General features: G+C 37.0%; 1 protein-coding gene across 1 annotated transcript in view; it reads left to right on the top strand.

Annotated features, from left to right (window-relative positions):
• LOC137402552 (protocadherin-19-like) overlaps positions 1-14,897 on the top strand; it is a 39,189-nt gene that overhangs the window by 14,745 nt on the left and 9,547 nt on the right. Inside the window, exons 4-12 of the mRNA XM_068089055.1 lie at positions 1,895-2,109; positions 2,459-2,545; positions 3,863-3,970; positions 7,507-7,611; positions 9,206-9,349; positions 10,180-10,350; positions 11,341-11,514; positions 13,069-13,136; positions 13,860-13,950. Of these exons, the coding sequence (XP_067945156.1) occupies positions 1,895-2,109; positions 2,459-2,545; positions 3,863-3,970; positions 7,507-7,611; positions 9,206-9,349; positions 10,180-10,350; positions 11,341-11,514; positions 13,069-13,136; positions 13,860-13,950 (1,163 nt within the window). The remainder of the gene's footprint in view (positions 1-1,894; positions 2,110-2,458; positions 2,546-3,862; positions 3,971-7,506; positions 7,612-9,205; positions 9,350-10,179; positions 10,351-11,340; positions 11,515-13,068; positions 13,137-13,859; positions 13,951-14,897) is intronic.

Below are 14,897 nucleotides of genomic sequence, written 5' to 3'. Positions count from 1 at the left end.
ATGTCCTGTATATCTTATGAACAACCGTGCTCGCCTCGGCACTATTTAAACCAACTCTTTGTGTCGTGAGACTGGGTTAAAACCCAATCGTTATATGAACAAGAAAAAAGAATTTAGTCAGGTTTTAAGTAAATCAATCTTCTGGTCGTGAGTTGCTAAGTTTTTTTTCTTTTCTTACACCTAATTGGATCTTAAAATAGAAATTTTTAACATCATGTTTGAGTGAATACATTTGATATCTGATTTTGTGTTCATGCTCTGGAACTATCATTTGCTAGCCTTTTCACCATCTACAACTCAATAAAACTATGACTTGGTCTTAAACCTGTTCTTCAATATACAGTTCATAACTAGTAACGAGCGAACGACTAGTAAATTCATGTTAAGTTACATCTAGCAAAAATAGGCTGCAGAACTCCAAGCAGCCTTTGTTGGCGATAAAGGCAAGCGAAAGTATGAAACCACTTCAGATAGCAACCTGAGCGCCTTCTCTCCAGCAGCCATCTCTGTGCTGCAGACTGGCCCGAGTGTTAATGTCTGTTCAAAGTTTTTATGTATTGCCTGTCTTTCATTGGCTAAGTCTCTTGTATTAATTGCCTTTCATTGGCCAAGTCGTATGTATTGCTTGCCTTTCATTGGCCAAGTCTCTTGGTGATGAACACATTTTTGTGATTTGTAAAGTTACCAGAAATGGTATGCTATATTTTCACATCAAATGGAAATAAAAAAGAATTGATCAATATGCAATAGACAACTGACAACAATAGACAACTGCAGTGTCCATAAAGTATTAAAAAGATAATAAGCATGCTCTGCATGCGCTGCGTAGGGATGGTGCCCTTTGCAGAGCATGGCTGCTCAGAAGCATTAGCCTATGGATCAGCATCTTGTAGAGCCAACATACAGCTTTGATGCGCTTCGCTTACAACGGTTAATCTTAAACTGTGATATTATGAAAGCTGCCCACCTTTTTAATTGTTTAAAAACAGTGTCGATCCAGTATCATCATATCAAGACAATAAGATGGAAGACCAATTAAAATAATCAGTTAGACAGTCTCCTTTGTTGTACTCTGATTTGTTCTACATTGTTGATTATAAGAACATACCATATGATTTAGTATAAAAAAGGCTGGTAATCATGCTCTTGAATGTCAGCGAAACAAAGTTTTTGTTTGGAACTAGTATTGCTTACTCATAATACTCATGTAGTAAATTGGTCACTTGAAGATGGTTGGTCACATAGTATAAAAAAAATTGTTTCCTCACCCTGGTTAACCCATATGAGTGGTAAGTTCTGCTCTAACTCGGATCTCCTACTAGAGACCTGGGAGTTTGAGCACTCGCCTCAAGATCTTAGCTGTTCCTAATAGCGCACTTTTCTGCAACTCACCTGAGTTGATTGCTGTTGGTATTTGGGCAAGTCACATTTTATGCGCCGGTGTTATCGCGCCCAGTGCCCCAATGACTACTGGGATTACAGTTGTTCTTACATCTCACCATTTTTCAATCTCTTCTCCAAGAGGGAGATATTTTTCTACCTTTTCTTTTTCTTTGCTTGCTATTTTGTAGTCATTGGGTACTGCTATACCTATTGTAGTAGCTCTCCTGTTCTCCTTGTCCACCACCACTATATCTGGTTGGTTTAGTTGGACATGCTTGTCAGTCCGGATGTAGAAGTCCCCGAGGATCTTAGCACAGTCATTTTTGTTGACCTTACCAGGAGCTTCCCACCAGTGTTGTGGTTTATTAAGGCCATACTCATCACATAGACTTCTGTACACAACACCTGAAACATGATTATGTCGCTCAGTGTATGCGTATATATACATACATATATATATATATATATATATATATTATAGCCATAAAAACTATTTTGCTTGGTTTTCTAGATACTTCAGTTGGTCGGCTAAAACTGGATAATCCAGAAAGAGTGAGAAAACTTGTCCTGGAGGAACCAAACTCCTATATAGACTTGGTTCTGGACAATTTTGGCAAAGAGGCTTCTTTTATCATCTCACAAAGAATTGATATAGATAGGTCGGGGCTAAACCGTCTGCAAACAATGTCGATCGCCTGTGTTGATATTGATGGAGTAAATTTAGAGGTAGGTTCAGAGCAGCGTTACTAATTAACACAGCAGAGTTAACACAGCAGAGTTAACACAGCAGAGTTAACACAGCAGAGTTAACACAGCAGAGTTAACACAGCAGAGTTAACACAGCAGAGTTAACACAGCAGAGTTAACACAGCAGCAACTAGTAACACTCTAAATTTATGGGACTGTGCTGAGTCAGTCTTAAAAAAGAGATACATGTACCAACTCTTTCAATAATACTCAATCACTGTTTGCTTAGTCTAAGTCTATGTGAATTCTCCTGAAGCAGCATTCTACATGTACATATGGATTTATGTTTGTTCACCGTGAAACCTCTATTGAAGATTCTCCATTTTAGATAGATATAGAATTTGAATTAGCAGACACCAATGACCTTGCCCCAGTCTTTCAGCCATCCAATCATTATAATTTCTCTTTTGATGAGGTAAGACGCCATCCAAGTCAAGGTTGTGCAATGACAATGGTTACAGTTTGCCCTCAGTTTTGCCATCTCATTTACATGTACGTCTGTCTATCAATCGTACTCTAGTTATTCAGCTTGTTGAACAAATCTCGATGCAAAATGACATTGAATATGTGCGTTCTTCTTAACTTATAAAATTATTGCAATCATGGACTATAAACGGGGTGAAAGTGATGAGACATACAGATGCCTCTGACACATAGCCTCTATAGACATATGTCTCTTACATATAGCCACAAATGAGTAAATTAAACTCCTCTCCAGATGTCAAAGCATTCTTATTTGCTTTTATCATCTCATCTCATGATGCTATGCTACTCTGGTCATTGTGAGGCATTAGTGAAATGAACTAATTTAAGTAATTATAGGCAATCACTTATATTACTCCGATAGACTCATGGGTGTGCGACTGACAGCGGCTTAAGAAGGAGCTAATCAAAATTGCTGCTGATGCTTTGTAAATTGCTTTGTAAATCAAAGTTTCTTGCTGCTGGGGTTGAGGGTTATTATATTGAGACCCTGTATACATAGCTAGAAGAGACATACATGCAAATGACTTACATAATCTTCTATTCGTTTCTGATGACAAAGCATTGTTATTATTATTATTAAGAAGCTATGAAATCAGCTTAATGTATTTTACTGATCTTGCTATGAGCATTCTCATAAGTCAGGCCTCTATGTCTGTTGTACTTAGGCTGTATCACTTTCATTGGCTCAAGGTCAAGGTAACTTGTTTGATTTTTAAATGGCTTACTTCTTGTAGCAATTTAAAGTGTCAGCACCTTACGGCAGCCCCTTACTGCAGCAATTGACTGCTGCACCGGCCAATGCAAGGGCCGGCCAATGCAAGGGCCGGCCAATGCAAGGGCCGGCCAATGCAAGGGCCGGCCAATGCAAGGGCCGGCCAATGCAAGGGCCGGCCAATGCAAGGGCCGGCCAATGCAAGGGCCGGCCAATGAGTTGATGAGATTGTATTACATGTATGGCTTCATTTTAATTGGCCTTCTTTATACACTGAGAAAAATGGCTTTTGCTTGTGGCAGTCAATGCATATTGACATATTTCTTGCTATTTTTATTTGATGTTACTATAAGCACAGACGACGATAAAGCTACAATTGATTTAGACATAGGTAATGTTATTACAAGCATAGACATTCATAGGTGATGTTACTACAAGCATAGACATATGTGAGGTTATAACCAGCATAGATAGGTAATGATATTACTAAATCTTTTAATAAAGCTATGACCATGTGTGACATATATTTGACAGAGCATGCCTGTTGGAAGACAGATCGGTGTGGTGAATGCTAAGGATGATGATATTGACAACTACTTTGTGACATATGATTTGCTGGACAACGAAAGATTTTCCAACAAGGTAAGAAAGAAAATTGTGTCATCATTTCTTTCATTTTAATAATTATTTTAACATTTCAACTTGTCTGAAAATAAAAAAACTTTTGTTGGTGACTATAGTTAAAATGGCGCAATCATCTCCAATCATGATTTATAACGGAGCTAAAAATCATCCATTCATGAGGCTGGAAATGATTAGCTTAGATTTTCAATAAATCAATTAGAAACTGCATTATTTGCTGTGAAAACTGGTTCTCAGTAGTACATCTATGTCTAAGTAGTATATCTATGTCTAAGTAGTATATCTATGTCTAAGTAGTATATCTATGTCTAAGTAATATATCCGTGTCTAAGTAGTGTATCTATGTCTAAGTAGTATATCTATGTCTAAGTAGTATATCTATGTCTAAGTAGTATATCTATGTCAAAGTAGTATATCTATGTCAGCAAACTGTCCTTGGCATAATAAACTTTGTTTGAGACATGCATTGGTCACAACTAATCCAATTGCAGCAAATCATCTTTTCTGACTATATGGAAAACTGGTCTGGAATAAGATTGATAAAGGCAATGAGATTTGCTACCTTTGTATTAAAATAGGAAAATATGAGTTATTGATAAATGGAGGCTCAACGAGAAGCTGATTTTGGTGTAGAAATACTGTTAACCAGTAAGAGCAATAGCATGAATTTGAGATTGAAGCCATTACAGACGCTGTAATCTGTGCTATTAATCTCCTTTCGCATGCGCGGCGCTCCGCTGCCCCCATCAAAAAATTATAATTCTGGTGAATTTGAAGAAGTATTGTCATAGACAAATGAGGAGGCGCCGGGCCGAGGTGCTGAGAGCTGATGAGAGTGATTAAATTAGTTGATGAGATGTCGAGGAGTGTGCCATCACCTAGCCTCTTTCATCTTATTGTTAACAAGGCAGCAATGAAGCGCTCCTCTTAAAGCTCAATGAGCACGAATGAACACGAAATCATTGCCCGATTGACTTACCTCAAAGACATAGCCTCGAATAAAGAAAATTGCAAAAGACTCTACAATGGTTTTGGGAGATAAGAGCTCAATATTTTTAGCAAAACTATACTAATCGCTGCCTTTGAATCTGTCTAGTGCAAGTTTATAGAAGTTGTGAGGTCAGACTTATCACTAGTGGAGACGAATTATTTAGAGATCTGAAGTATTAATGCGGTAAGTGAGTGTCCTCGCCACTTCATTCATGTGTTTCAGCTCTGTCATGAATGCTTCAACGCATTTGAATCGTTATCGAGAGTTGACGAAACACACATCGTGATAAAAAATACTTTGCCATTACGCATACACGCATCTGATGCGCCGTAATTCTCAAAACTGAGAGATACCTTCAAGATGAAAGACTAAAAGGCAGTGGCTTCTTAAGTAACTTGCGTAGTACCTGTACTTTAAAGAAAGGAAAAGTATATTCTGTGGTTATGTAAATTTCAAAAACATTGAGGCTTAGCCATTGAGATTTAGCCATTGAGGTCTAACCAGACCAAAATTTCAAGATATGAGATTCATGGCTGTTTAGTTATGAGCTTGTTGAAGGAGAAACTGTGAATATGTTTGGCAGGTAATAATCAAACTCTAGCTACATTTTAAACTGTTTCGTTGCAAGAGTGCAAACAGTTACTCACGTTATCTGCCGTTATTAAACATATCTGTTCTAGATAGACAGCTACTAAATATGGTTTGCACTATTTTCTCGTTGAATCAATCACAATTAAAAATTAGATTATTTTAAGTACCTCATTGTTGAGTAGCGGAGCTAGAAATAACGGAGTCACCTGGCGTCAGGTGACGCTAGCAAGATCGGGTAGTGTACTACAGCCATTGCTATTTGTTCCTAACTGCCAAGATTTCAGATTAATAATGTAGTCTCAGTTATACAACTGAGTTGACTCAGTACTTGTAGATTTTATTACCAGCATTGGCTTGAAAACTCAAACTTGTGCCCTAGAAAAAACAAAAAGAAAACAACTACAATTTACCCAAAACAGACTTATAATGAATACTAACGATGTAGTCTTCTAGCTATTAATTCAAACCTACTTTCAATTTTTCACAAGTAACTCTTTAGAATATCTTACTGTCTTAAATAGACTATTAAAGCTGAACATCCTGTCCTGAGTAGACTATTAAAACTGAACATACTGTCCTAAGTAGACTAATAAAACTGAACATACTGTCCGGAGTAGACTATTAAAACTGAACATACTGTCCTGAGTAGACTATTAAAACTGAACATACTGTCCTGAGTAGACTATTAAAACTGAACATACTGTCCTGAGTAGACTAATAAAACTGAACATACTGTCCTGAGTAGACTAGTAAAACTGAACATACCATCCTGAGTAGACTATTAAAACTGAACATACTGTCCTGAGTAGACTATTACAACTGAACATACTGTCCTGAGTAGACTATTAAAACTGAACATACTGTCCTGAGTAGACTAATAAAACTGAACATACTGTCCTGATTAGACTATTAAAACTGAACATACTGTCCTGAGTAGACCATTAAAACTGAACATACTATCCTGAGTAGACTAATAAAACTGAACATACTGTCCTGAGTAGACTAATAAAACTAGACATACTGTCTTGAATAGACTAATAAAACTGAACATAGTGTCCTGAGTAGACTAATAAAACTGAACATACTGTCCTGAGTAGACTGTTAAAACTGAACATACTGTCTTGAATAGACTATTAAAACTGGACATACTGTCTTGAATAGACTAATAAAACTGAACATAGTGTTCTGAGTAGACTAATAAAACTGAACATAGTGTCCTGAGTAGACTAATAAAACTGAACATACTGCCCTGAGTAGACTAATAAAACTGAACATACTGTTCTGAGTAGACTATTAAAACTGAACATACTGTCTTGAGTAGACTATTAAAACTGAACATAATGTCTTGAATAGACTATTAAAACTGGACATACTGTCTTGAATAGACTATTAAAACTGGACATACTGTCCTGATTAGACTATTAAAACTGAACATACTGTCCTGAATAGACCATTAAAACTGAACATACTGTCCTGAATAGACCATTAAAACTGAACATACTGTCTTGAATAGACTATTAAAACTGAACATACTGCCTTGAATAGACTATTAAAACTGGACATACTGTCCTGATTAGACTATTAAAACTGAACATACTGTCCTGAATAGACCATTAAAACTGAACATACTGTCCTGAATAGACCATTAAAACTGAACACACTGTCCTGAGTAGACTAATAAAACTGAACATACTGTCCTGATTAGACTAATAAAACTGAACATAGTGTCCTGAGTAGACTAATAAAACTGAACATACTGTCCTGAGTAGACTAATAAAACTGGACATACTGTCCTGATTAGACTATTAAAACTGAACATACTGGCCTGAATAGACCATTAAAACTGAACATACTGTCCTGAGTAGACTAATAAAACTGAACACAATGTATTTCATACATCTAGCAAAACTATTAAGCTAATAAAACTGACATCTACTGTCATTTTATATTACAGATATTTGAGCTGAAAAGTTTAGGAAATGGAGCTGCGGCCATAATGTTAGCCAGCTCCGTTGACTATGAAAAAGATAAAATGTACACTGTGTATATAGTAGCTAAGGTAAGTTTTCAATGTACAACTATTTTGCTCTCTTTGCATGTGCACTGTGTATATAGTAGCAAAGGTAAGTTTTCAGTATACCACTAGTTTTCACCTTTCATATTACCTTGTGTGTGTGTGTGCGTGCGTACGTGCACGTGGGTGTGCATGTGTGCATGCGTGTGTGTGCGTTCCGGCGATAGATCTTAAAATATTGGAATAAAGAACTTGCACCAAAGAAGATTTGATCTAGGAACCTTCCATTCACAAGTCCGGCACCGTACCATTTAGGCCACATATATGTCGCTTTATGGGAGCAAATACCCATCGGCTTTGCGTATGACACAGGGTCATAGCATAATGTAACAACAAGCTGTTGGCTCTCATTATTAAGAGTACTCAAATTTTTCATTTTTCATTGTGTCAGGCTAATAGCAAGTGCCAGGCAACTCTCATTACTTCTGATTGTTTATAAGTTGATCTTTATTACCCGTGCAACGCCGAGTAGCACAGTTAGTATATTTATTTATAGGTATATATATTATATAGATACACCTTCCGTTATCTGTACCTGCTTAACCTGTTCTTCCCTAATCTGACCCTCCCTAATCTGTACTTTTTTAATTTGTACATCCCTATTTTGTACTTCCCTAATCTGTACCTTCCTAACATGTACATCCGTAATCTGTACTTTCCTAATTCGTACCTCCCTAATCTGTCCCTACTTAATTTGTACCTTCCTAATCTGTACCAACCTAATTTGTACCTTCCCACTCTGACCTTCCCTAATCTGTACCTCCCTAATCTGTACCTTCCTAATCTGTCCTTCCCTAATCTGTACATCTCTAATCTGTACATCCCTAATCTGTACTTCCCTAATTTGTACTTCCCTAATCTGTCCCTCCCTAATCTGTACCTTCCTAATCTGTACATCCTTAATCTTTACATCCCTAAACTGTACCTCCCTAATTTTTACCTTCCTAATCTGTCCCTCCCTAATCTGTGCTTTCCTAATTTGTACATCCCTAATCTGTACCTTCCTAATCTGTACATCCCTAATCCGTACCTCCGTAATCTGTACCTCCCTAATCTGTACCTTCCTAATCTGTCCTTCCCTAATCTGTACCTCCCTAATCTGTACCTCCCTGATCTGTACCTCCCTAATCTGTACCTCCCTAATCTGTACCTCTCTAATCTGTACATCCCTAATCTGTACCTCCCTAATACGTACCTCCCTAATCTGTATCAACTTAATCTGTATCAACCTAATCTGTGGCAAAAGTCATTAATGCATTTCAACTAGATTATATTTTACTTACCTGTAAAGTATCAAATTGCTGAACTTGTACAAGTTTGAACAGCTGTCTTACCATTTTATGGTCGACGCATTACTCAAATCCTTTCTCATTATAAAAAACTTTCTTTGACTAGAAAAACCTTTTGATGCATATTGTTCCATCCATAATATCAGTAACTAATTGTTACCATATATTATGCACTCAAGCTGTTGAACTGACTCTTAGAATACATCCTCAGTCAAGTATCATCCCCCCCTCCCACATTATCATCCCACGTTCATCCCCCGTTAAACTATATTAACCTGGCTCATTGACAGGATTGTCAGCAAAGAAAACACTGTGAAACGAACCAAAGGTCAAGTACAGCTACAGTTAGCATCAGAGCAGAGAGTAAAGATGACCTCAGTCCAGACTTTGACCAACCAGCTTATCAAGTCGTTCTCTCAGAGGATACACCGAATGTAGGTCACCCTTAATGTAGGTCACTCTGAATGTAGGGCTCACCGAATGTAGGTCGCCGTGAATGTAGGACACGCTGAATGTAGGTCACCGTGAATGTAGGACACGCTAAATGTAGGTCACATTGTCGGTAGACTTGAAGAGTTACTAGCTTTTAATAATCTGTGATGCCAAAGTGACCCTTCTAAAAAGTTTGAGCCCTTTTTAAACTTCGTCGCAGTTTCATAATTTTTTGTAACAATTTCAATCAGTCATTTTGGTAGCAAGCCAAAGAAATTTGCGCTGTATAGTAAACCTTAGAAGTTGGTGATATCTAGCAAATAAAGGACATAGGTGTTGTATAGCAAATCAAAAGCTTTGAAGCTTTATATCACATAAAAAAATGTGGTACAGAGGTTTTAGGCAATTAAGTTGATTGTGAACACTGGTGCTATATAGCTATAGGTGCTATATAGCATGTGAAGGACTCGTGCTAGTGATATTCTCTCGGAGCATGAAATGAACTGTTTTATCTCAAATTTTGCAGCCAGACAAAAGGCTCTTAATCAGAAAATTTTGCTACTCATCACTTGATGAGGACTCGCTGTCACCGACCCGCTGACAATTAAGTCTCATAAGATTAGAGTCTCAATCTTGAGTCATATTCACTTGTTGAACAATGTCACTCAATTGACAGTGCCACTTCAGGTTACAAATATGTGATAAAATTTTAGTTACATAATATCACGCTGCCTCACAGCTTTAGCAGCTTAATGATGTATTCATATGAGACCGCCAGTGGAATTCTTTTATAGAGCGTTTGTGGATAATCAGTTGATCTATATATCCTTAGGATGCTTTTGTGGTGGAACTCACAGCGCATGACGACATCAACGGGACAATTCTTTACTCTTTGTCTGGAGATAATAACAAATACTTTGCAATGGACCAGCAGACCGGAACGCTGACAGTGAAAGACAACTCAGGATTAAGCGTTGGAGTTGTCTTCACTTTTCTTGTTAAGGTGAGTCTTTTACTCGTCTTTTAGCAAAATCAATTTTTATTTTAAAACTGCTTTTTTAGCTCATTTAGAAAAGAAAGTTAAATTCTCAGCTGATTCAACAAATTGGTGATTCCAAAGATGTTGCTGTTAGAATGCTTTTAGGCAGCAAATGAAATAATAATGCATTCGCTGAGTAAGATCCTGAGTAAGTTCCTGTCTTCTGTCTTTAAAAATACCCAGATCAGTTTGTCAAACTGGATGGATCTTACAGGTTCCAACAAAGTCTATAAAACATGTGTTTGCATTTGAACAGTGGCAAGAGCTACAACTTACAAGGATGCTCAGAATTTGTTCCGTGTTTAATTGTAATACTATCACAAGGTTTTCATTGCGGAGATGATGCAAATTTGTAATAGTGCGAGCGTTGAGTTAGCTCACTAGAAGTGTTCCTATAGGCATGGATGTTGTGGATTAATGTGCCACTTTGTTAAAATAAACAAAAATTTTATGGCAGAGGTCATAGCAGCACACTACTGTTGATCTTAGCAGCACGCTTTCAAAATGAGAACAACTGGAGTGTGGAAAATGTTTAAAATGTAATAGCTTGCTCGGTATTTTCTTATGCATCATTTAATTTCTGTCTTTCCCAGGCGTGAAACATTCAATAAAACTTTGCAAGTAATGAAATTCTCTTACCTCGTGGGATTTTGCAGTCTCCAACTTGCCTATGAGTAAACTCGTTGATTAAACGCATTATGGAAACATAGTGAATCTAGATATGCCTTGTCAAGCTTGGTAAGGTGCTTGTAAGGTGATGCAGCTGCAGACTCCTGCTGAATAAATCTATGAAAGGGGTTTGTGACACCAATAGAATAGACATACAAAAACCTGATTTGTACCTGCTACTAAACGTTACCATATTGGTTGAGAAAAGACAACTTCCTTATCAATAGTATTAAAATATGGTCACTAACTTTCCTCCTTAGAAGAACGGCTTGTTTTTGTTTGCAGGCAGCACAGGCGTCAGATCCTAGCAGATTTGACATCGCAACTCTACAGATTAGCATTGTAAGAGCTGATTGGGAGAAGCCTGCATTCACTGAACGCAACTATGTGACTTTTGTAAGCGAATATGAGACAGTAAACAACATTCTTCTTACAATGGCGATCAACTACAATCTTAAGGTACCAGAGGCTGAAATATATTAAGTTTATAGAAAATCATTTGAGAATTTAAAATATTAAATAATTATTTGAAAATGGATTATATACCTAAAGATCTACTTGCTTAACATCTAACGAGTCAATAATCTTTTAGGTTACTAGACACTGAAAGAGCGTTGGCTTGAGGGCTATGTCTAGCAATAACTCTCCTAGTAGTATTGTTACTCTAACTCTCCTAGTAGTATTATTGTTACTTACTCTAACACTAATAGTAGTATTGTTACTTACTCTAACACTAATAGTACTATTGTTCCTTACTCTAACACTAATAGTAGTATTGTTACCTACTCTAACACTAATAGTAGTATTGTTGCTTACTCTAACACTAACAGTAGTATTGTTACTTACTCTAACACTAACAGTAGTATTGTTACTTACTCCAACATTAATAGTAGTATTGTTACTTACTCTAACACTAACAGAAGTATTGTTGCTTACTCTAACACTAATAGTAGTATTGTTACTTACTCTAACACTAATAGTAGTATTGTTACTTACTCTAACACTAATAGTAGTATTGTTACTTACTCTAACACTAATAGTAGTATTGTTACTTACTCTAACACTAATAGTAGTATTGTTACTTACTCTAACACTAATAGTAGTATTGTTACTCACTCTAACACTAACAGTAGTAGTGTTACTCACTCTAACACTAATAGTAGTATTGTTACTTACTCTAACACTAATAGTAGTATTGTTACTTACTCTAACACTTATAGTAGTATTGTTACTTACTTTAGCTCTTACTCTAACTGACTCTCATGACTAATGCCTTTAGTATGTTGGGCGTTGTCTTTCTTTATTATTTGCAGCTTAAGAATTTCCCAGTGTTACATATCTTTGGTAGCCAACTACAGATATATTCTAAAATAGTTTATATAGACATTTTATAATAAGTGTATTTTTAACCACTAATTTCCAATTCCCAGTAGTTGGTTTGCACACACAATGCAATATATTTTGTCATTTTTTATCATTGGTTACAGCTCGATTCTTTCAATGCATTGAAATTGCATTGGATTCCATGCAAGGTAAAATATGATTTGTATTACCTTGTCTTCTTGCCTAATATCCCATTGGTTTGCATTTATTGATTTCGTCATTCGTTCTTGTCCACCACCCCTTCACTCATTATTTTTAATTTGCAATTAAGCTATTCCAAGCACTGCTTAATATGCCAGCTGAGTCAGTTGATGTCTGAAATTACCATTAAGTTTAGTATTCACTGATAAAGTCAGTTTCTTTCAGATTTGCACAATTTTTCCATTCTAAACAAGTTTTATGCAGAACGTTTGCAGTAATGGAAGAGGTAGCTAGTTAGTAACGGCAACGATAAAGTGCCTGGAATCATATTGCGCCATGATCGACTGTAAGACGAGACAAAAAATTTTAATTGATACTAAACCGACATCTTTGCCCCACAGACATCGATGTTGAACTATAATATTAGTCTAGACGAGAACTATTGTTTTCCTTTTCTAAGACAGAAATAACTGATTGGGTTTTTTTTAGAGGAAGCCGTTGGAAGTTCAACTATTAGACCCCACTAACCTATTGCCATTCTCAATCAGACATGAAGGGTGAGTGTTTGTCTATCTAGATACATTGATTTAAACTTTATGTCTGAGCGTCTGTCTACTTACTTCTATGTGTGTCCGTGTTGATGACTATCTGTGTGTCTATTTGACTTGGTACTTTTTTAGCTATCTTTTTGTATGCTGGTAGTTGTGACTGAGTGCTTTGAAACACTGAAACTGAGACTCAGTGTCTCTCTCTCATTCTCTCTCTTCCTCTCTCTCTTTCTCTCCCTCTCTCTCCCTCTCTCTCCCTCTCTCTCTCTCCCTCTCTCTCCCTCTCTCTTCCTCTCTCTCCCTCTCTCTCCCTCTCTCTCTCTCCCTCTCTCTCCCTCTCTCTCCCTCTCTCTCCCTCTCTCTCCCTCTCTCCCTCTCTCTCCCTCTCTCTCCCTCTCTCTCCCTCTCTCTCTCCCTCTCTCCCTCTCTCTCCCCCACTCTCTCCTCCCACTCTCTCCCCCCACTCTCTCCCTTTCTTCCTCTATAGATGGATATTCACTATTTGCAGTGGATCAGTGCATGATTCACTATATACCATTTAAAATTTTAGCCTGAGTTCTTTATAAACAGTTAGGACTAAAATATCCAACGAGTTTCGTAAGCTCATATAAGTGCACAACCCCAATCATTACTAGATGTTTTTATGTATGTCATAGGAAGGTATGCTTCCAACCACTGAAAGTGCCATTAAAATAAAAGGCCATGAAAACAGTAGTGATCTTTGTTGAACAGGAACAGGGTAGAATTGATTCTCTCAAGAGAGCTGGACTATGAACAGCAAAAATCATACAGAATAATGATTTCAGCATCGAACTCCCTTCACGTGAGTAGACATAGACATAGAATGCAAGCTTTATCTCTGTGCAATGCTCCTCCGACTGTGTAGTTTAGTAAAGCCCCAGATTATGTTAAAGGTTGACTTGCAACAAAATTCACATTACAATTACTTGGTATCAAAAGATTCACCATGTCTTACTCTGCTGTGTTGTAGGTGCAAATTATGTGGAAATGTGATTACAAGCTCCTAAAAGCTCAAAAACGAACAGTTAATTGCCGCCATCACAAAACCGCTGTAGATTAGAATCTTTTTCCAAAATGGTTCAAATGGGACATAGTTGTACAAGTTGGCTTTTGTTTCTACTTTCACGCAACTTCATTCATCGAAATATTTTCACAAATATACTTCACGCATTCAATAAAACCATGTTTATTGTTCTTACATGATCAGATTACGACTAGACGATTTGACCAAGTCAAAAAAAACTGTAAAGTAGCGAGCATCTATATTTGATACGGGGTCTTCGGTAAAACCCGAAGTGTTTGTCATAAACTAGTGCTACGAGAAGTTTTATATTGAGCCTTTATTGGCCTTTCAATTCACGTGAGAACATCATGTGACAAAAAATTAACCAAATGTAATGACAACGTCAGAGAAATAAACTGAATCCAATCTACGGCGGCTTTTCGTCTTTGAGCTTTGAAGAGCTTGTAATCACATTTCCACATATTTTGCACCTACAACACAGCAGAGTAAGACATGGTGTATATTTTGATACCAAACAACTGTAATGTGAATTTTGTTGCAAGTCAACCTTTAAGTACTCAGCACACCATATATAAGCAACAAGTTGATTCAGTTGCATCTAGTCAGAGGCCTGTAAGTCAGCATATACTTGCGAGCTATTGCTGTCACTCTCAATTACATTCAAATGTATTTTAGGTCACTGTAAAACTTCCATTTGAGCGCCATGGAGCTGTATTTTTCAAACC

The sequence above is a fragment of the Watersipora subatra genome, chromosome 8, assembly GCF_963576615.1.
Source record: "Watersipora subatra chromosome 8, tzWatSuba1.1, whole genome shotgun sequence".
NCBI lineage: Eukaryota > Metazoa > Bryozoa > Gymnolaemata > Cheilostomatida > Watersiporidae > Watersipora > Watersipora subatra.
Note: the sequence above shows the minus strand (reverse complement) of the source record. Positions and strands in the feature narration are given on the sequence as shown.